Raw genomic sequence first — 23,637 nt, 5'->3', positions numbered from 1 at the left:
TGTTGCTGGGTGTTGTTGTTTTATTATTAAGGGACGTCTCAGTCTGGTAGTTTGTCGACCACGTTCCTCCACTTATGTTGATGGAAAGTCATTCAATGATAATGGCGCTGACTCTTGTCCTCCATTTTGAAAGTAGTTCTGATAGATTATGTTTTGGAGCATCATTTTCAAGAGGTAATTTTAACTTGAGTAATGAGGGAGAAAGAAAAACATGAGTGTTGTGACAGTTTTGATGCTAGAAGTGGAGTTACAGCATGAAAGTGGACTCTTAGTGAAACATAATCTTTTGTTGTTTAGTTTGAATGTAGTGTTAAATTAGTTTATTTAAAGTTTAAACACATCACTTTCTAATAAGGTACCCTTTATATAAGAATGTAATGGGCTGTAGAGGATCTGCACCAAATTCTATCAGTTAACTTATTAATTATTTATTAGTGGCTAACTAACATGTGTAACTGCATTATTACAGCTCAAAATTACTTTTTATTACTGGCCTTTATCTGATTTGTAAAGCATTAATAAATGACTTACAAACTATTAATAAGAAGTTGGTGGTGATTCTCAGTCATCCAGATCATGGTAATGCTAAGTGCCATATCGTAGGCAACTTGACTTGCCTGAGTGACATTTCACCTCCCATCCAAGAGGCTTCTTCAGTTCTTACTGACTGGTGTGGAGTTGCAGGGGCCTGCAAACTGAAGAAGCCTCTTAGATGAGAGGTGACAAAGAAACTCAAGCAAGTCCATCTGCCTATGATATATCACTTAGCATTAATGTAGAGTATTAAAGAATTATCCCTTCCTAAGTCCCGCCCCTTTTCGCTCTGTGCTCCAGTAACAGTTGAGCAAGTTTGGAACACAGCAGAACATCTGTCAAGTTTCCTCCTTCCTGTTATAGTTAGATATGATGTGCAAGATTTATCTGTGCTGAAAAGAAACAGCTTTTAAAGATGATTAACAAAAATTGTCTGGCGGACTGTTACAATCTCCATGGACACTTTACATTGCATACATTCATTCATTAATTTTCCACAACCGCTTATCCTGTTGGGGGTCGCAGGGCGCTGGAGCCTATCTCAGCTGACATTGGGCGAAAGGTGGGATACACCCTGGACAGGTCACCAGACTATCACAGGGCTGACACATAGAGACAGACAACCATTCACACTCACATTTACACCTATGGCTAATTTAGAGTCACCAATTAACCTAACCTGCATGTCTATGGACTGTGGGAGGATCCCACAGGAAAACTGTGGAAAACTGTACCTGGAGAAAACCCACACTGACACAGGGAGAACATACAAACTCCACCCTGAGGTTTGTACCAGGAAACTTCTTGCTGCTCTTGAGGCAACAATCAAATGACCACTGCACCACTGTGTCACCACATTGTATATAAGCAAAATACTGGCTAACTAGCTAGCTAATGTAGGCCTATACCTGCATCAAGAGCAAATGGGCTAATGTCAGATCAATAATATCAGCTAGGTTTGCTGCCTCCTTATTTCTGTGGTAATGTTAAAGAGATTTGGATAAAGACAAGTTGGTTGGTTGGTTTTTACATTGCATGAATTTTTGTTGGCTATAAAAGTTCATGGCTAACATCCTTTGATCAGATTATAGTAATGAACAAAATGTTGCACGGTAAAGAGAAACTAATGTTAGGTCAGCACCATGCTGTATTCAGTAATAATTACATAGAGTACTTTTCTGATCCCCAGAGGGGGAAATGGAGACGCATGGGGGAGCAGGGTTGACTTATAGTCTCATCATCCTTGGTTTCTATCCTCCCTTTTTTGTTGAGACCAGAAACCTTAATTTACGTTGTTTTGCCTTGTTCATACTGCACCCTTTGTCCTTGCAGTTGGCTTCTTTAAGTTGTATTGCCCAGAAACTATGTAATCAACACTGCAGTGCCTGGCTGAATGGAGCCAATGTCGCCATGTCTCTTTTTGTCAAGCTTGTCCAATTTAGCAACAGTAAATAAAGGGAGCAGGACGGAGGATCAGTCATTTACAGCTTATAAACCATTTATAATGGATGCATTTTTTGTATTCTCCAGTAGAGGTGTCATGGATAAAAAATTAGGTCATTTTATTTCCATTGTGGAGCATAAAACTCCACCACATTTCACTCCTAAAACTCATGGATGGATGGACAGATGAAACCCCCCAAAAAGAATCTAATATTGGAGATATTGTCTGTTTTTAATCCACACATTCTTTTTCCTTGTCAAAATCTGGTTACCCACGATGCAACAACTGCTGCCAGTTGTGCGATATGCTAGTAGTGGCTGAAGCTGCTAGCAGAGATGAGGAGCAGGCCCTATGCTGCGTTCACACTATGAACGACAACAAATCATGTTTTTGTTTCTAGATATGACACTGTGTTATTTTGCTTAGTTAGCTGACACTATTCTAGCTTTACGTGCACACAGGGAGGCAATGGGGCGGCTAAATGGGCAATAAGCATAGATTTTTATTTTTTTTTTACCAAATACAAACTTAAGATGACGTTCAGTTTAGGTGCTTTGTGGCAAATAGCAGACACGCACAAGACTGTGATCATGTAACTATGTTAATAAGCGCTTGAGCAACTCTTCAATGGCAATAACGTAGCTGGTTATGCTGTTGCGTTGTTTCTCATTGTGTGAACACAGCAACAGAGGTCTGTAAGCTTCCCAACCGATGCTGACTCAAGTGACATCATTTAAGGTAGTTTATTAGATTTTGTGCAGCTCCCTCTGGAGACACAAAATTATTTTTACAGCACTTTTTCCACATGTACTCCTCATCACCTGTAAACAGACTGTGATGTGTATAACTGGAGCACCTCCACTTTAATTATGACATCGGGCCTGTTGTTGGCTGGCAGCAGCATTTAGTCAAAGTATGACAGCATACTGAATCACGAATGGTGACACACACACACACACACACACACTGCAGTGTCACCTGTATGCATTCAGTGGGCATTTGACACAGTGTGTGTTTCTGTTGACTGTGCAGTTTATGTTTTGAGTCAGCTGAGCAGAAAAAACACCGTTTGACCCTCAGTAGAAATGTCTCTCGCTGTCGAGCAGTGTAATAAAGCACTGGGGGATCAATGCTGCTCTCCTGCAGTGACCAATGGATCTGACAGTCCAGCTGCACTGCCCCCGCCTCCCTGCTCCAAACTGTCCAACACGACAGAGGCATCACAGCAGCACAGCTATTGTTGTATCAGTCGAGCCTCTGAGGCAGCGGATTTCTGCTGTTATCCACTGTGTTTAAATGTGCGTGTGTGGCGGCCGTGGGTGAAGTCAGGGTGGGGAGGGAGAGGAGGGAGGTTGGTGTTTGGATTTCTCCTCTTCCACCCTGCAGCCACACTCTGTTTTCACTTCCAACAACAGTGTCCTGCTATGAGCGTGAAAGAGGCAATTTGTCAGGAAGACAAACAGGAGTGGAAGGAGGTTTGGAGTTGGAGCGTCTTGGCTTCAGATAGAGGAGTCACACATTTTTTTAACAAGCTCATTTAAAGCAAGTCATTGGTTTCGATGCCTCTGACATATGACGAGACTGTTTTTCACGGCAATGTTTGTCTGTTGAGTGTGCAGGTGTGGCCATGAATGGTAGAGGAGGTCACAAAGCTGAATTACCAAATGCCCATTGTAGAGATGCATAAGCTCATGGCAGTAAAAGGAATAGTTTAACATTTTACAGGAATGTTAAAGGGACAGTTCACATAGATTTGGATCAGGGCAGATTAAAATATTTTTAACTGATCAGGATCGGCTATATTGAGCTATGTCTAATCCTTCATTTTACATCAGCGTTTTTTGTTTTTTTTTCACTCATGAAGCTTTCATGCACAGCAACCCAATGAGTGCAAACATCATTAACTCCTCAACTCTCCGCCGCTCCTCTCCTTTCTCTCTCTGCTCTGCTTTGTTAAGCTCCTGTGTGCAAGCAGGGGCTGCGCACCGCACGCGGCACAATACTACATGCCATGAAAGAAAGAAAAAATACAGAATGAGGCTGTTTATCTATGGTATTTACTGGAGTTATGAGCACTCGTTTCATTTCAGCTCAGTGTGAGAAACTGCTTGTTTGTCATCCATGGCACATGGTGTTTCACCACACTGCTCTGTGGAGAGACGGAAGAGACAGACAGTGTAGAGCCAATGACAACCGCGCTCACCACGGCACTGCAAACTCAACGAAAGCCACACAAGCAAAAAGCCAATTAGAGGAATTTCTTAATTAATCTGTGTAAAAGAAGTTCATATGATGACATAGGCTGCACCAAAGCACCAAACACTGGAGAATACTCTCTCAAAGGGAAAGAGACATTCCCTAGACAGCAACAAGGCCAAAAACATTAAAGGGAGGGTCTGTTATTTTATACTTCATACTATATACTCAAAATAATAATAATAAAAAAAGTTAAGGAGCAGCTTGGATGCAGGGATTATTTTCTGCAGACCTATTTAATTGTCAAGCATATAGCCCTACGTTGGATTGGTTTTAATAACTTTCAAGTACTTGAACTGTGCAACTGTATTATCTAGGAGAAAGGAGCATTGGTTTGAGATTCAGTATCAGCAGATTCTCAATATTAAATAACTTGGATTGGGATGTAGGGCAAAAAAACTTGACTGGGAAATCCCCAGTTAAAAGTCAGCTGAGGAGGACGCCATTAATGTTTACATCTTTCGCTGTCATGAGCTTGAGCCTCTCGTCCATGATTAGATGGTCATGACTCCTGGAAAGAGACATTGCTGTTGAGTTTTTCAAGTGTATTTGTTTGGCGCTTTGAGCACCACATGCCGAGCTCCATCTAGTTCCACTGTAGAGAGAAGGCAGACATCTCTATGGTCGATATCTCCAACACTTGGCAACTCACACCAAAACAATCTAGATTGATAAAAAGCACGACAGGTAAATGGAAAAATGTGTATTTTTGATTTTGAAGTAAACTGTCCCTTTAAGTACATACATGGAGCAGGAAAGTGATTATTGTAGCTTAGCCTTACCCTTGCTTTCTTCTGAAGAATGCTAATTAATACAATGCATCTAGTTTGTTTAGTTGCTACACAAAGAAGGATATACAATAATAATGTCAATTTGGGATTTTTGCCAACAAAAGCCAAGCCCATTGACTTCCCAGGTTTGTGTTGTCACAGTGAGGTTGCCAAGAAAAGAGTATTATATTAGACAAGTGCTGTTTAGAGGTGCCAGTCATAAGGCGAGCTGTTTCATGCTGTGTCTGGTCTTTATGCTAAGCTTAGCTAATCCCCTCCTGGCTGTAGGTCCGTACTAATGTACAGACATGAGATTCACATCAATCTCCTCATCTAAGTCTTGGTAAGAAAATTACTATGTATTTTACCAAATATTGAGCTATTTATTTCAGAGAAGAGTCTGATTTCTGTGCAACCTTTAAACTGTAACTGGTGTTTGGTATCTGTTTTTCTGTTTCCAGAGGAAGCTACAGAACCAAAATATCCCCTGCAGGCTGCAATCCTGTCATTGCAGAGAGGTGAAAATGAAACAGTTGTTGTAAAGAGCTAATTTTGTGAAGGGAAACTCAACTGTAGCACTAAAGTAAAAAAGATGACTGAATAAAAGATCCTTGTAAAAAGGTTTTAAAAAAAATACATAGCTCAATCTTAAATGCAATAAGAACTATTCACGTATAGACACCATTAGTTTCACATGAAATTCAATGTGTATTCAGATGCAAGGCATTATCTCTGGGTCTAAAAGGTGAGACCAGTGCAGAAGTGCCTTAAAGGGAAATTTCGGTTTATTTCAACCCGTCTCCTATCGTCCTAAATTTGTTTCAAGTGACTAGTGACATAGAAATAATAGTTAGCATGTTAGCCGTTAGCCTAGATACAGCCGGGGCGCATAGTAGCGTCAGACCTGTTGAAACGTAAGTGAATGGGCATACCTTCAAGTGCAAAGTTAGTCCACTAAACAAGCTTTTTTCCACAAAGACCGCCTCATATCGTTAGGATAAATGTCAGAGAACATATAGAAAATGACATGTAAACGTGTTGTCTTACCTTACGGGTGTGCTGCCATGTTTGTTTACCATCTAGCTCTGCTTTCCAAAGCGCAGCCGAAATATATCTCGCCAGCTCTAGATAAAGCCCAGCTGGATACTACTCCAGGTGGAGGTGTCTCGTCCTCGGTCACATCCAGACCTTGAAAATAAGGCTGCAACCGGTCCCATTCCTTGCAACAGAGGCATTCCTCTTCTGTGGGCACTGGGGCACAGCATTCACAGGTACACCACCATAGAGCTTAGATTCTCTGCCCAATTCTTCAGCCCCCCTCCCTCTGACGGGCCCAGGCCGGGCCTGGTCAGATATGACGTTTTTATTTTTTTTAAGCTATGATTTGATAATGTTATAGGCTATGTATTGTAGCGACCCTGCAGTAAATGTTCTGTTATAATCTCAATGTTCTGTGAGTTAATGGCATATTTGGGATTGAATGAGGTGCGGGGTGCGAGTGTGACGGGGATGAGGAGGGCTGTGTGAGTGCGCGTGCTGGTGTGTGTATGAGCGAGCTGGAGGAGAGAGCAGGAGTGCACAGATGGAGTTACAGCTAAGTTATTGTTTGTTGGTTGTCTTGGCGTGGTTACGGCCAACAGTAACCTGTACTGTTCAGTAATAAACCGTGGTTTAATTGCAGAATATCCTTTCCACACGTCCACCTACAGTATTATAAAAAATAAAATTAACCCACACTTTGTATGACACATAGCCTACAGTTACAACAAACTTTGGGCCGAATTCACAAAGAATGAACTGTGGTCGCTGATAGCACCTTGAATTGCACTTCACTTGCACCCTAAGTTTGCTCTGTCTTAACGTCCTATTCACAAAGGATATTGCGCTAATGATATACCAGCGCAAACACGCCCACAAAGTTTGGCAGCTGAGTGCAGTTTGCCCCTGATTTGCCCCTGATTGCAATTAGCCACATGGCAAAGTATAAATGCTGGCTTTGCACCAAGAACACCGTGGCAGAACAATGGCAGACTTTGTTTGGCAAAGTACTGAATACTGTATACCCTCATGTAGTGATGTCTGCTGGTGAGTCAGTCTAATAGTGTCAGATGGGTTGAGGCTGTGGATTTGACCACACTTTATCACTACTCCCTCTCTGTTTTTTCGTTATCTTTTGAATTTAATATGAATTATGGAAACGTTTTTGTTCACGTTTGTTTCCCCCGTTTCGTAAAATAAATAACTGAAAGTTGCTTTTGAAGTGCGTGACAGAAGTGCGTTTTGAGAACGACCGCACACTGTCACCTGTTCAACGCATCAATATCTTCAGATGTCATTAAAGTAATAATGATTATAATAATAATGTCAAAATATTATTTACAGACTGATTTAACAGACAATCACTGCTGCCACGATCACTGGAAAGTCTGGGCGAGAGGCTTCCACAGAGGAGCGCCCAGTTTGCACCAGCGTTCTAAAGATGTTATTTACTTCACTCAAACTGCGTGTGGCTATTAGTGCTGGTGTTAGTGAATTAGACGTTGTTTATCAATGAGGCTCATTTGCATAGAAATCTGCTTGGCAGCGCAGTTAGTGAAGAATTTCACCCTCTGCGCGTGCTTGGCCGCAAAAGCCACGCAATCCTTTTGTGAATTCGGCCCTCAGTTACAATGTTGCAACATTGTGCACGCAAAGCCCTTCACCACCTGGATCCTAAAATAAACACCTGTTTTATTACATAATCATGCTTCCGTGTTGCGCCATTCATTAAGATCCTATGTTTCAAATAACAAGACTTGTGGTTTAATACTCTTAATTATAACAGCCAACTTATTGAAAAATGTCGGGTTTAAATCGGGCTTGGGCCCATAATTACAGTTAATTGGATGGGCCGGGCTGGTCCCGGACATAACGTGTACAGGCTCGGGCCAGGTCGGGCTGGATTTTTTGGGCCCGATCTAAGTTCTACACCACCAATCTCCAGAGCTACGCAGCCTTGCAGCAGCCATTCCTCCTCCTCTCCCTCCCTCTCTCTCTCTCTCCTCCTCTGTTCTTCAATTTCACGAAGCTCTTCGTCAGTGTATTCTGGCTCAAATAAATAAGGGCGGCCATCAAACTCTGCAAAATCAAATTCCTCCTCCACAAAGTCAAAGTCTGGCAAAAAGTCAGCCATTATTCTATAAATCTTTCATAAAATAAACAAATGAACTTTTCAGGCTACTGTCCGGTTCTGCCTTCCAGCTGTTGCTGCTTGTTCAGGCACGCTATGAGATCGCTGCTTGTTCTCGCGATATTTCGGCAGCGCTTTGGAAAGCAGAGCTAGATGGTAAACAAACATGGCAGCACACCCGTAAAGTAAGACAACACGTTTACATGTCGTTTTCTATATGTTCTCTGACATTTATCCTAACGATATGAGGCGGTCTTTGTGGAAAAAAGCTTGTTTAGTGGACTAACTTTGCACTTGAAGGTATGCCCATTCACTTACGTTTTACCAGGTCTGATGCTACTATGCGCCCTGGCTGTATCTAGGCTAACGGCTAACATGCTAACTACTAATTATTTCTATGTCACTAGTCACTTGAAACAAATTTAGGACGATAGGAGACGGGTTGAAATAAACCGAAATTTCCCTTTAAATCTGCATTCTGTCTAATGGCCAGCAGGGGCGACTCCACTGGTTGCAAAAAGAAGTTTTAGTCTATGAGAAAATTACCCTACTTCTAACTTTATTTTTTACCTCAGTAAACATTTACTTTGTGAGTTTATGGTGTCATTTTCTAGTTTTAAGTCTTCTTTGATGTAGCATGATGTTCATTTAGTAAATTATGGTTCTGTTTATTGAAAAATAGATGATGAAACAGGATATGCTTTAGGGTGTGGCTAGCTTGTGACTGACAAGTCGCTACCATGGTGAGTTATCAGTAGTGTCCTCAGGTTTTCAGACACACCCCTCACTCCTCCACAGCTCCTCCCTCTCATCCAAATATTGTCACTTTTGGCTCCAAAAAACCAAGATGGCCAAAACACAAAACTTGAGGCTTCACAATCACAAACCAGTGGCTGACGTCACAGTGTCTACTTCCAGTTCTTTTTTACAGTCTATGTTTAGATGGTTGGGAACAAGAAAAAAAAAGACATGAAAGCTGTTACATATCCAGAATATCTATCAACCATCTCAGTTCTTGCTTTTGTTGAGAACAGCTTTATATTAGAGGTTAATATCCTCAGTCTGTGGCCTCAAGCTGCAGTTCACCTATCAATGTCATCCAGCTGGTTTTGATTGACAGGTAATTATATGGCGGTCACGTCCGGGCGCAGGGGATGAATTTATGTTGGGCAAGGACTCTGCAGCACAGATTGTTCCAGGTCTCCAACGTAAAGGGGATTTTCTCCAAATCACATTATTGCTATTGGTTAATAACACCAAGGACGAGCTATGAGCTACAGGCTTATACTGTAACCTTCTGTTATTGTGGGAGCCACGTGTGACCTTGCGTGCTGGCCAGATTGGCGTCCGTTTTTTTTTTCATGTTATATCTTTTGGTACCGCAAAGGGTGAAGTGAGAGAGTCTGCAGCTGCTGCTGTGGGATAGGATATAGTTTAAGCAACTGTAAGCTCTCGGTGGTGTAATATCTTTTGATACACATCAGACTTGTAGTTGTACAAACATTATTTGGAGCTTGTCTGAAGGGAGAGATAATCCTATTGGTCAAGTTAAACCTCACTGGGTGGAGATATTTTTTTCTCTCTCCATGAAGTACATTTGGCTAAATCCCAGTGAGAACGGGAAAAAAACGGAGAAAGGAGGTAGTTATAAAGTGACAATATGTTCAGGTTGTGTTTACAGCTGGTTGCGCTGCTCCTAAGTAACCGAAAAAAATCAATTCATGCAGGTGTAAATACTGTGGTTCCTTCTTTCGATACATGGCTCCCATTTCAGAGAGCCAATTTTGGTTCATTATCCTCTGCATTCAGTTAATGAAATATGCAGATGGAGAGCAGCATAATATACATGGGTTATTGAACACTGTGCAAATGATCTTAACCATTTATTTGGCAATGATATGAAAAAAATCTCTTTTAGGGTGCTTCATTCTGTTCTACAATGAGAATGACTCGGTTCACATGCACAAAATATTCATTTTTTTGCCCTTAATCCAAAAAAGACAATATACCAACTAAGCTGTGTAATGGCTAATGAAAATGAGTGCTCCACTAATACTCCTGTTTACAGGCAGCCATGCATACTCTGATTAACATGCCCCAACATGTTGTTTATTGTATATCAAAATGTAGAGAAGTGAAACAACTGGAGCCGCATCTCATTTTGCTTCTTTGCATCAAAAAATATTTTTTTTCAAAGTTTAATATGGGTAGTTGACTTGTTGGACCGTGTGAGCACAGCCTGTCTCTTTCATTCCTTCAACCACCTTCTTGAAAATGTTAGCGTTGTGACATTTGCAGATATATAAATACTTGTTGATATACAAGTCTTTCACAATGTTTAAAAGTAGGTGTGTTTCTTCCTCTGACCAGAAATGTGGGCACCACATTTCTACTCAGCCTTAGAAACTGTTGGCAAGTTAGTCTGTGGACAATGTATCCATGACAAACGCACAGAGCCGACTGTAAACAGGCAAGAGGCTGTGTGTTGCAAACTGCGGTAAATACCCCAACTGAGACACATATTCTGAATGAGCTGTATACATGTCCAAATAATGCTATTAAAACCCAAATAACACTGGCATATCCCACGTCTTAATCGGAAAATGCTGTGTTTGTAAAAAGGCCTAATTCAGAATATTTAAAGGGAAGATGCTGTTTACATGACCCACATCAAATTCACTTCATATTCTGAATAATAGTGGAAATTGGAAATTGGTACCCATTGTGTTTGATGCTGAACATAGTGCTGGGCCTGGCTATTGTTTAAAGAAATTATACAATACCAGTACCTTTAAAGTGATACTGATACCAATAGAATACTTCATTTCATTTGTTTTTTCTACTTCATATGATGCCCATCATGTAAATAGAAGCATTCAGTTGTGTAAAATGCCGCTAGATGCCACAGGTGTGTAGTACAGCCATACATTCTTGCGTTTTCATGGCATCTCAGCATGCTTAACTGCCAACTCTGACAAATACACTGAGCTTGACTTCACCACACCCCAGACTTAGTTTTAGTTGCTGCGGCATTGGGCCAATCACACATGGCATTAAAGGGAAACTTGTGTATTTTTGAACCTGGACCCTATTTTCACACGTTTTGTGTCCAAGTGACTATTGGAGACAACAGTTTTTGAAACTGGTTCAGTTGTGAGACCACTACCACTGCAGTGGCGAAACAGGCTCCAATGTGATCCCTACCGACAATTGCTCACCGTCAATTTACATCCATTAAAAGTGCTACAGAGAAATTAAACCGATTTCGCTGTTTGATTTCACGGATCTGGTCTGCTTGTAAGTGTGTGCAACCAGGTCTCACTCAAGGAGAAGTCTTGTTCTGATATCTCTTAAACTTTTCCACATTGTCGAAATCGGCAAAGTATTTAGCGTGGTTTCTAAAAGATTCCATGCTCAACTTTTAGATAACACAACAAACTCTTCCTGACACTTCTTCCCCCAGTTCTTACAACCATTTCCACTACTCTCTTCCTGCAACAAATTACCTTACCTGAGATTTCAGAACGAGACCTCTCCTTAAGTGAGACTTGGTCAAAATAACAAACAGACACACTAAGAGTAAGGAAAAATGTTTCATTTCGCTGCAGGATCCTTTTCCTGATGTTGTCAGACACTTCTAATAATAATCTGAGCCTGAACATGAACAAGCACTTTTAGTGGATGTACATTGACAGTGCACGATTGCCCATAGGGATTACATTGTATGGATGTCACTAATTCGGCTTCTTCTCCGGAGCCTTTGTGCTCCACTGTCTCTCAGATTAACTCATATTGCAGCGGTGCCTGGACAGCGTGACGTGTGTGGTTGTGCTGCTGCCGTGGTCCTGCCAGATGCCTCCTGCTGCTGCTGCCATCATTAGTCATTAGTCATACTTCTACTGTTATTATACACATATGACTATTGTCACACAAGTATACTGTCAGATATTAATACATACTTTCAACATATTGTACCACAGTAGCCAGAACTATAACTATAATATTATTACTTTCATTAATGTTGTTGTAAGCTACTGTCATTACCTGCATCTCTCTCTCTCTCTCTCTCTCTCTCTCTCTCTCTCTCTCTCTGTCTCATTGTGTCATATGGATTACTGTTAATTTATTATGCTGATCTGTTCTGTACGACATCTATTGCACGTCTGTCCGTCCTGGAAGAGGGATCCCTCCTCAGTTGCTCTTCCTGAGGTTTCTACCATTTTTTTTCCCCGTTAAAGGGGTTTTTTTTGGGGGGAGTTTTTCCTTATCCGCTGTGAGGGTCATAAGGACAGAGGGATGTCGTATGCTGTAAAGCCCTGTGAGGCAAATTGTGATTTGTGATATTGGGCTTTATAAATAAAATTGATTGATTGATTGATGATTGATAGCCTGTTTTGTTGCTGCAGCTAGAGCAGCCTCTCTCAGTACAGGACCAATTTCAAAAAATGTTGTCTTCAATATTCACTTAGGCACGAAAACATGGGAAGAAAGGATCCAAGTTGAAAAATACTGAAGTTTCCCTTTAAATCCAAGAATGCTTGCTGTGATTGGCTGCGAGCAAAACCATACAATCATACTTTTTTTCTGGATCTGGGTACAAGAAGAATCAAATGCAGTAATTGTTTTACTGTAAAAGTTTCAATATTACGTGGCACTGCTTTGTTTTGGTTGTTACCTTAAAGCTTTCGAGTACTGATGCACAGCCTCAGCTAAACATACTGATCTGTGGGGGAAACAGCAGTTTCATAGGCAGAAAGATATTTAGTCTTACATGTAAATCTTTTTTTTATTTTATTTTTTTTAATTAAGTTGAACTGCAGTGACCTCAAACTCTCATTTGGGTTTCGAGGTCATATGTTTGAAATTGTTCTGTTTTTGTTACCCTTAAAGGCATCACCACCGTCCTGACCATGACAACACTCAGCATCAGCGCTCGCCACTCCCTTCCCAAGGTGTCGTACGCCACTGCGATGGACTGGTTCATCGCTGTCTGTTTCGCCTTCGTCTTCTCTGCCCTCATTGAGTTTGCCGCCGTAAACTACTTCACCAACGCGCAGATCGAGCGGGCCAAAAAGAAGCCGGCCAAATGTCCCCCGGTGCCCCAAACCACGCCTGTCAAGGTCAAGGACACAGAGGAAGTGCTGCAGGTGATTTTTTCTTTCCCTCAAAGTGGCCGTGGTAAATAGTCTGATAGCACTTAACTTGAAGGAGTACTTACACAGCATGTCCCTTATTATGTGCTTACTGTATCTGGCCTTTAGCCTAGACTGTTGAACGGCCAGGAGTGGGCCTGCCTGAGGATCGTCAGCTGTGCTCCTGCTCATAAGAGCTGAGAGGAGCTGAACTGTAGAGAAAACAGGAGAAATCTGATCCCAGGATATGAGTTTAGACTCCCATATATCACCAGAACCAGTCTGTATCTGGCTGTTAAATTGAACTGAGATAAAAGATTATGAAAGTTTTATCACTTTTCACTCCACAAATCTGAACATAATGAATCCTAGGTTTCTGTTTTATAACTGAAAATGTAGCTCAGGTGGTTCCACGTCAATCAACAAAAAGAGCACTAGACTTTAAAGGAATACCTCACCCCCATCAACATGCATTTGTATATCAAATGCTCATCCCATGTTACACTGAATTTGAGGGGAAAACATTTTTTCTTGCATGCTTCAAGTGAACAAAGAATAAATGAAAATTGAGAGATTTCTTAATGAATTTAAGTCATAGGGGTCCGCATTAAACAACAGCAAAACTTAATCAAAACAACTGTTAACAAACTCTCACAAAACTCATGCAGTGTAATCCAATTTTACCCAGTTGTATGCTCTTCCAAGCCAGACTTCATTGACAAAAACAGTAATTTTATGTTGCTGAACATGGGCGATGCTGGTCTACCTCTGCCTCAGTCAGTTTGTATTTTTTTTTGTTTGACTTTAATGTTTTAAAGGGTTATTTTGGATTCACTAAAGTCACACAATAACAAATATACCACCAGTTGAGGCAGAGGTAGACCAACAGGACCCGTGTTCAGTGAGGTAAAATTAGTTTTTTTCAGTGGAGTCTGGCTTTGAGGAGGGCATAGATAAGTCTCACTTTCAGTTCAGTCCCCAGTCAGAAAAGGCTGTCTGTTTGTGAAGTACTAAGCATATGATTGGATAAACAGGTGTTTTGATATAGTTTTGCTGTTGTTAAATGCGGACCCCTATGACTTCATCAAGTCATCAAGAATTTTCTCTGCCTTAGAATTCTTTGTTCACTGTGGAGGCATGTAAAAAAATATTTAAGAATCCAACATAACACAGGGTGAGGAAATAACATACAAACGATGAGTTAGGGGATGAAGTATTTGTTTAATAAACTGGTGGTGACACACACAACCACTATCTTTATGTTCATTCACAGTGTTTCTCATATCGCCCACTAATTATGTTCGATTATGTGGAAGGTTATTTAAGTTTCTCTGGGACTGTCACTGTTCCTGAAAAGGTCAGAACATGAATTCAACCTGCTTCTTTCACCCGATTACACAGATAATTGCTCTGTCAACCACGGCTCGCCATGTTGAAACAACTGCTTGTTAAATGTGGTAAATGAGGTGGACAATAAAATGGCACACTTAAAATATCCCATACACGTGTTTCCCCAAAGATCAGCCTGGACTGATTAAGCTTTTATTCAGCCTTAAATTTAGCAATTGATTTGCCGACTGATTTAGAGAAGACAGAAAAATGTGTGAGAAAAAAAAGCAGGATCTGAAGCATTTTCACAGCACAGATTTTTATGGCCAAATGTGAGGTGTTTCTCAATCACGGTGTTTGCTGCGGAACCTTTATTTTGAAATCTTACATGAATAAATTGGCATAATCTCCTATTTCTGTCTCACTAGTTGAAACAAATTACATTGACACCATGGCAGCTGACATATGGATTGAATCAGAATTCATGAATATGCCATGAAGCTATTTTAGAGCTCAGAGTCAGATATGATGAATGTGTTACAAATCAGTGTCCATGTAAGTATAGCAATGTATTTATGGTGCTGTTTAAACACTGTATTAAAGATGGGATGGGAAAAGAAGGAAGGAAGTGCATATTTCTTAGACTTCATGTTCTTCTAAAGAGATAACAGTGAATATATAGACCTACTGTTAACTGATCACTGAAGCTGACACAACTCAGCAATGCATATGTCAGTTTTACACTAACTACTTTAAGTTGCCCCCTCCAGTCCAAATCCCAGTGTGGCGTAATCATGCCTGAATGCAGTATAGTGACAACGGCACTTCAGTGGATTAGTAGGTTGCCACGGCAACGCAGCCCGGGTACATCTGTATAGGTTTCAGAAAGGCTCTGGCACTGGGGGAAAGAATTAATACTCTTTTCCTCGAGAGCGGGTCCTGTTGGCGCCAGGCAAAGGGCTTGGCACGAGGGGCAGGGTGTGTTGATGGTTCCAGCTCCTAAGCCCTTGACCTCCTCCATGATGAAAAGCAAACTCCGCTATCCACACACACACTTCCTCTGCTGCACGCAGGACACAATAACACTGGATCCATTCAGTTTCGGGGGGGTGGATTACTGCTGCAAATGCCTTAGTACCAGCATCACACTCTCCCTGCTTGAAAACATCAACTCTCAAAGGATAAGCTCCTTTGACGCTACACTGCATTACCGCCCCGATGAAGTGCTACCTACTTTCTGTCTTAAGCTTGTGTGAAATGAGTGAAATCCGTGGTAAGTGACATCTGTATTGCACACACTCTATCGTCTGTTTCCAGATGAAGGCCATCTGTGTCAGGGGGATGTAATCAGATCAATATGATGAGGTTTACGATGCCCAGCCCGCTTCCCAGAGAGGAAAAAGCATGTGAGCTTTACCTTGCCTGCAAACTACTTCAAACGTGAGGCAGACAGGAGGAATGTGATTATTCACACTACAAATCCTCATACTGTTTCCCCCCATATGTGGGTCCACATTTTAACAAAACAGCTTTATTTATTTTATAACTCACTCAGAACAGAACTTCAACTTGATACACACATTATTATCACGTATTAAATAGGCATATTTATCAGTTTGTTACATATTCTTGGCAGATATTTTAGTATCTTTGATTTTTAATTAAACAAGAGATAAATGCCTCTGAAACATCCTTCAGACCATGATGTCACACTCCAAACTTAGTCAAGTCGACAGCTTATTTTGAATTAGGTGGACTATAATATAGAGCCTGGCTGATACTGGATTTTGAGACTGATAACGATATTAATATTTGACATGTTAAATATCTGATAACTCTGTATTGACCAACATTCATTTTATACACATAACATGTAACACAACATAAACAATCATTTATAAAAAGGATACTTTAAATTTGCTAAATAAAGTGTGTTAACAAGATACTGAACAGGACACTTTACAATAGAAAAATAAACCTGCCAGTGCTCTTTTGTTGGCAAACTTTTGTAACAGTGTCAGTTCTGTAATGCAGCTGACTGTTCACTCAGCTCTACTCCGCTTAGTTACTGTTGCTATGCCTGTCAAGCTTTTCATTGTCCAACCTGAATGCCGGAGTAAATGTTGTCATTGTACGTCACTGTAAGCCACAGATATGTTAATTTTGTACATCTCATATGTTGCAGAAATGTTGAAGCTTTGCGTTTCTTTACATTTCAATTTTCAATTTTATGTTGTGACAATACTGTGCTGTGATTATGTTTAAACATAACACCTGGTTAGGATTAGAAAAATAGGTCTTGTTATGGCCTAAAATACCCACTTTTGTCACTAGTAACACAGCTGGAAATGTCCCCGAACTCACTTTTGTTGGTCTTGAACAGGGGTTTGCTGTTGTCTGCTGGTTGGCAGCTGTCTTGCCTTGGTGTCATGCCACCCAATCTCCCATCCTCCCCCTGATGTGAATTAAATCTCATATGCATGTAATCTGAACTATGTCATAAGTATGAAACGTACAAATGTAACATATCCTTGAATTGCAGAAACATACGATGCCAACATTTTCTTCTAGTGACTGGGCTGCATTCCCACAGAGCACATATGCAGCTCTGGCACATCTATGACATACCATTCATAGTAATTTTATAAAACAATGCGTTCATCAAAGAGAAAGCTGTTAACATTGGCTTCAACTCTGAAATAGCAGCATTCATGACTAGTCTCCACATTGTGGGGAAATATTACTGCTATCATGAACCCCCAACTCCCTCACATTCAAACTGTTAACTTACTAAATGTAGTTTGTTAATGATGTGCTAACCCTTGATACAGGGTACTATAGGTAATAAAGCTAATAAGCTAGACATAAACTGAATCATAGTGTTTGTTTATAATAAGGTTGAGCAGAATACTCGGATTAAACAAGTACAGATAATGTCCTTCTTACAAATGTGAGTACCAAACAAATAAAATGTATGAATATCAGTACTTGTGATAAAGGGAAACACTCATTTGGGTAACTGTGTTTAATCTCTTTCCCTAGTGATCAAATCGATATGAAGCTTAATTCTGAGACTGTTCTACAAATAGTTTTCTAATAAGTATGCAGCAACTTATAATCAACCCATATCAATTTCAGGCTTAAAATAACAACTTCACACATCTGAGTACAGATCCCGATAATTTTGTAAATTAAACAGATACAGACACAGGTACAGATAATCATGTACTTGCTCATCCCTAGTTTATAATAACTTCCAGGTAGAAATTCCCTGCATCACGTGCATAAAAGGAAATGGTTCTGAGTAAACGCTGCCCAGACTGGTTAGTTTATAGCCACCAAAAAAAGTCCCACCTAAAAATTCACTATCAGTTTAAGGGTATGCTCAATTAAGGATATTCTAACCACTTTACCTCACTGTCCAGGGGCATAAATATAATAATAATGATAATAATAATAATAATAATAATAATAATACATTTTATTTAAAAAGGTGGCTTTCAAAACACCCAAGGTCACTGTACAGAGCATAAAATAACATACAGAGCAAGACACACACACACACACACATAGGCACCCTTTTCATATATGTATATATACTGTATACATATATGAAAAGGGTGCCATGTTTATTTTATGTATGCCCCCAAAAGGGCAAACCCAACTGCATCATGGTTTTCTTTTTTCTCTTCCTTTTTTATTCTTTTTAAATAGTCAGTAGTTATCTAAAACAAAATTATGCAAGTGAAGTGAACTATAAAATCTATTTATGTACCATAAAAAACTATTCAATTAAATGATTCTTTTCCTACTTACTTTGACAACACATGCACAATAGCATGCATTAGGACCCATCAAAATAGTGTACACTGGGGCTCATCGTAACTTCCTGCCACTGTTGCTGTCACCTTGTCCAACAGGGAACTGAAACCGTTATCTCAAAGCCACCAGACTCCACTAACAAAAACAGTAATTTTACTTTGCAGAACACAGGAGTTGCAGGTCTTCCTGCTGCCTCGACTGGTTAGCGTGTAAGGTGAAGTAGAGAAAATATTCCAAATATAATGTACATTTAAACTGATATTTATTCAGTGCACCCATCCACTGCAGTACATTGCTTAGCTTTCATGTTCATAGATTTGGATTGTCAAAGATGCTAGCAAAGCAACACAATACATAAAATAACCACAACAGAAACATCAGATAGGTTGGAGCACCATGTTCTAATAAATATCTTTAAACATTACAGTTACAGCTGAAAATGGCAACAGAAATTAACAAATTTGCTCATTTGACTTATGTCTGCAGTTGAAATCAATTGCCAGTTGTCTACCCAGAAGTGACTGTTGTTAATGGTGCAACGTCATGGTGATTCACTCTATACTGATTACTGCAGCCCTATGCATGCACACCAATTACATGTTGTGTTCATTCCAAAGCTTTACAGATCTGCTGTGCCTAGTTACAGTTGCCAAGCTGAGCAGTCAGTTTCTTACTTATTGGCCAACATATGTTCCAATACCAATACAGCCGTGATTAGCTGAAATGGCCGATAATATTGGCTGGAGGTTTACTGATCAGGTTCTACTGTTGAACATTCACACCCCAGTTGTTAATGAGCTTAAACACAAGGAACACTTTTTAAATACCAATATCTGTAAACTTCTACATCAGTGCACCTCCAATACACAGATAATTTATTGTTGTTTTTTTCCTCTGTCTCTGCAGAATCCTGATAGCAACGGTAACCTGAGAAAACGGATGAATTATATCTCCCACCAAGAGTCCAGCAGTCACCAGAGAGCTCAGTCCACCACCAACATCTCAGGAGTGGGGAGAGCGAGACCGCTGCGACCTTTAGCCAGCGGAGCCAACGGCAGCTCGTCCACCCTGTCCCGCTCCAGCCCCAAGTCTGAGAGCCTCCTCAGTGTGGCCTCATCTTCTGCCCAGCTGGTGAAGAGTATGCCCCAGGCTGCTGCTTCCACACCAGACGTGATGGCGGGGACGCCGTGCAAGCAGAACGCCAGCTCCTCGTCTCTGCAGCATCTGCTGGGGCCTAAGCTGGAGCGCATCCAGATGATGGGGAACAAACTGGAGCTAAAGCAGACGCCATGCTCCCAGCCCACCACTGCTGGTATGGGTGGAACCAGCAAAATTGACAAGTATGCACGGATCCTGTTCCCAGTGTCTTTCGGGGCTTTTAATATGGTCTACTGGGTGGTTTACTTATCAAAGGACACGATGGTGGCTAAAGGTGGCTAGACTTTGCTCTGGCAATGAGAGCAAAGATCTATTTCTTTCAACAGATGGAAATCAAATAAGGATTATGGGAGTTTGCAAACAATAAGAGGAAACTATCGTTCTTGCCAAACAGATAAACAAAATGTGCTCGCCAAGCACTTCCGTATCCTGGAGAGCATATTTATTCGTTTCTTCCTAAGGTCCTCGAAGAGCAAGCATGGGAACAAATCAACCAAATTAGAAATATCTGACTCAACATAAGAAAGAACACCTGCACACTGGAATATGCTACTGTCCTCTTTATATCGTGCTACGTCTGACTGTAAAGGTCTGCATCATTGGCTTCAACTGCCTCATGATCCCTTTTGGCCTGCAGTCAAGATAAAGCATTGGGATTTTTTCATTTTCCTATTTTTGTACCCTGCACCTGGCAAGAAGTTCAGATGTATACACCACCGTCCTCAAATGAACTACACCTACGCTATGTAAATATATGAATTTAATAGGATAAACTGATTTATATTTAATGAATACAGTGTACTTTCATTTGAATAATAAGACTTGTTGCTTTGGTGCCAGCAGGCTAGATGATGCAAAGTTGAATTACCTGAGAAAACAAATGGACTCTGGCAGTAGTGATGTTCTTGGATTTTCACTTTAGACAAAAAAACATTATTTCCTGAATACAGGCCAGATAACTAAACAACATAGATAGGTTTTGATCAGAATCAAAGTCCTCAAGCCAGGCTGAGTGGAGCTTTGGCTGGGACTACATCAGCCCTGAAAAGCCTCTCTTGTATAGTACCTACTTGCAAAGCATCTTTCTTATACAAGATGGATTCACTAATCTGGAAATACTGAAATACTGAAGATGAAATTTGGGGATCAGTCGAGCAGAAAGTAGTAAAGACAAGTTATTAATTCATGTAACAGTAGGATTTAAGCTTCTTTCCAGCCACAATGGGTTGCCAAATAGTAGACAAAGATTGTGCAAGTGATTAAAATACAGTCCTAGCATGAGGGAACAGAAACGAAAGCTATTCGCCAGCAGGTAACTGCAGCAATAAAAAACAGTGAGTTGGTTGTTTGTTTAGGGACATTTTGGCATGTACAAAGAGGAATGTGACCGAATGGTTCAACAACTGCTCCAGGGGAGAGACTCAGGAGCTCACTGCTGTCATCCGCCTTCTTAAATTGTGTCTAACAGATGTGACCTGCTTTAGGTGTTTCTATACCCTTTCAGTTTGAACACGTATTACATTATTTCACCGCATTTCACGGTGTTAATCTTGGGAAATGTTTCATGTAAGTGGATAAGGTCTGTGGAGCAGAGCCTAAACAGTGTTGTTATCAAAGCTGCAGTGGAGCTGAAACACGCCACATTTTCAAGGTTGAAAAAAAAGGAAAGGACAGTAAAGTAGAAGAATTTTTCAATTATTCATTCAGCTACTGTTAATTGTGGCAGTTCCAGTCAGGGTAATGGGATTTACTGTAGTCACACTACATTACCAGCAAGAAAAACCCCTAATAGAAGTCTAAGTGCAGTCTTTCTGTTTAGGGGTAGGGGTAGGGTTGTTTAGCATGTCATTTTTGATTTTTTTTTTTTTTTTCATTTTTTTCATTTTTGCTGAGTGTTAGATGAGAAGGTTGATACCACTTGTATTGGCTTAGCTTAGCAATAAGACTGGAAATGGGGGAAAGTGGTAGCCTTAATGGGTTTAAAGGTAACAAAATCCCAACCTGGTCACACAGACATATGTGAAATGACCACATCCTCTTAACAACGCGTGGTTCTGGTAGACACACCAATTCCCAACATCATGCAATGGGCGGTGGTTGATGTTACAACCCCATACGTACTGTAAAGAACAAAAAAATCTGGAAGCGGTCGGGTGGTTGATGGGTTAAACAAACAAGGGACTTTCACCCAGGAGGATTGTGTCCTGTGTGAAACCAAAAGTCAATGTCAAATCAAGCAAATGAGTTATTTCAACTTAACGGACTTAGGCACTTTACATAATTATGTAACGTCCCATACGTAGCTAACAAATGTACTTCTTTTAATGGAATCCACAACCTTTTTCGAAACCTCACCAAGCAGCTTTGGTGCCTAACCCAACTGTACCACCACCGGTGTTGGGTAAGGGTTACTTTAAAAGTAATCAAAGTACATTAACTGCGTTACTTTTAAAAAAGTAACCAGTTACTTTACTGCCTTACTCCCTGAGTAAAGTAACTCAATCACTTTAAAAGTACTTCCAACATTACTCCCTGAGAAAAGTAACTCAAGCACTTTTAAAGTACTTTTGAGTATTCTACATTTCCTTTTGGGCAATGGACCACAGGGCGCTAAGCCTACATTTTTTTGTCTCCAAAATTAAAGTTATGGACCACTTGCCCTTCACTGAGATCCAATTCTCCCATCACAGCCGTCACTTTGACCAGTAGAAACACAGAACGATCTGCTGCAGTAGACAACTGTATGACAACAACACCCCAGCGTTTTTAATATTTCCTCTGGGGATGTTACCACACAGAGTAAAAGGGGGAAATGATGGTGTGAAACAGCAGAGGCACTTTGTCAACCCGCTGAGTTAACGTTACTGTCATTAGCATCAAGCTAGCAAACAATGGTACATCCTCACGGTCGGACATAAAGTAATAACATTAACAAATAGCGGCGGGGCTTTTACTCACCACAACTGCAGAGGCTCCCAGCTTCATTTGAAACAAACTACATTATAGATGGTCCGTTATTTATTAATCCCTCTGTGTGTTTATATATTTACTTTTTATCCGCTCTGTTGTCTTTGTAAAGTTAACATTTTGCACCGTCATTTCAAACTCAACACTTGTTTCAAATTAAAAGCCCCTTATAACCTCGGCTAGAGAATCCCTCCATTTTCTAAATAAACTTTTATTCTGAAACATTTGTCAGAACTTCCTGTGGAAGATACAGTAGCTTGATAGTTTACATATGGCGCTTCAAATGTAGCTCCTGCCATCTGCTGACGCTTTTAGGTGACTACAACAACATGTCGGCTGGCACATGAACAGACACAGTGACTCAAATAATAGTGAAAGTAATAAAAATAGGACAAGAATAACCCGATGACATCACACACGCCGTGAAAGACGACCGGGATAATTGGTGAGTACCAGCGTGTAGCGTGTACCAGGCATAATGCAAGTCCTGAGTCTGAAATATGTCTGTCAGCGAGTCCTCCTCCACCTATTTAGACTCCACCATAGACAATGGCAGCATTTCTCCGACCACTTAGCGAGCCACAAGCTCCGTGGCTTCTTTCAGACTGATAGGTTTAACGTTATCTCCGTTATTAGAACCAAACGACAGCCTTTGCTGTTTCGGAGCTGAAGGACCAGCGTTCTAAAAGTAACGGAAGTAACTGATGTCTTGTTTGAAAATGTATTTAAGTATTTGATTACTCAAACAGCAAACTAACGCTTTAGGTTACTCGTTACTGCAAAAAGTAATCAAAATACTCTAACGCGTTACTTTGTAACGCATTATACCCAACTCTGACCACCACCTTGCAGTGGTGTAAGGACGTTATGACGGACCCTAGTGTGCGCTATCGTGCACGTATTGTCTTGGAACAAATAGAGGCTTGACATTAGACAACATCAACATACATATTACCCAGCATTCATCATTGCATATCTGACAAAAATAGCACTGTAAGTAAGAAATCAATCACTTAACTGAATAGTTTTAATTATTTTTCAATTTTATGTCTATTT

At 40.5% G+C, this 23,637-nt stretch overlaps 1 protein-coding gene across 1 annotated transcript in view; it reads left to right on the top strand.

Moving 5' to 3' along the window:
- gabra4 (gamma-aminobutyric acid type A receptor subunit alpha4) overlaps positions 1-21,414 on the top strand; it is a 35,899-nt gene extending 14,485 nt beyond the window's left edge. Inside the window, exons 8-9 of the mRNA XM_033632547.2 lie at positions 13,064-13,320; positions 19,363-21,414. Coding sequence (XP_033488438.1) covers positions 13,064-13,320; positions 19,363-19,896 — 791 coding nt within the window. The 3' untranslated portion in view covers positions 19,897-21,414. The remainder of the gene's footprint in view (positions 1-13,063; positions 13,321-19,362) is intronic.
- The last annotated feature ends 2,223 nt before the right edge of the window (positions 21,415-23,637 follow it).

This window comes from Epinephelus lanceolatus, chromosome 7, assembly GCF_041903045.1.
Source record: "Epinephelus lanceolatus isolate andai-2023 chromosome 7, ASM4190304v1, whole genome shotgun sequence".
Taxonomy (NCBI): domain Eukaryota; kingdom Metazoa; phylum Chordata; class Actinopteri; order Perciformes; family Serranidae; genus Epinephelus; species Epinephelus lanceolatus.
The sequence above is the reverse complement of the archived record's forward strand: the minus strand, read 5'-3'. Positions and strand labels throughout refer to the sequence as shown.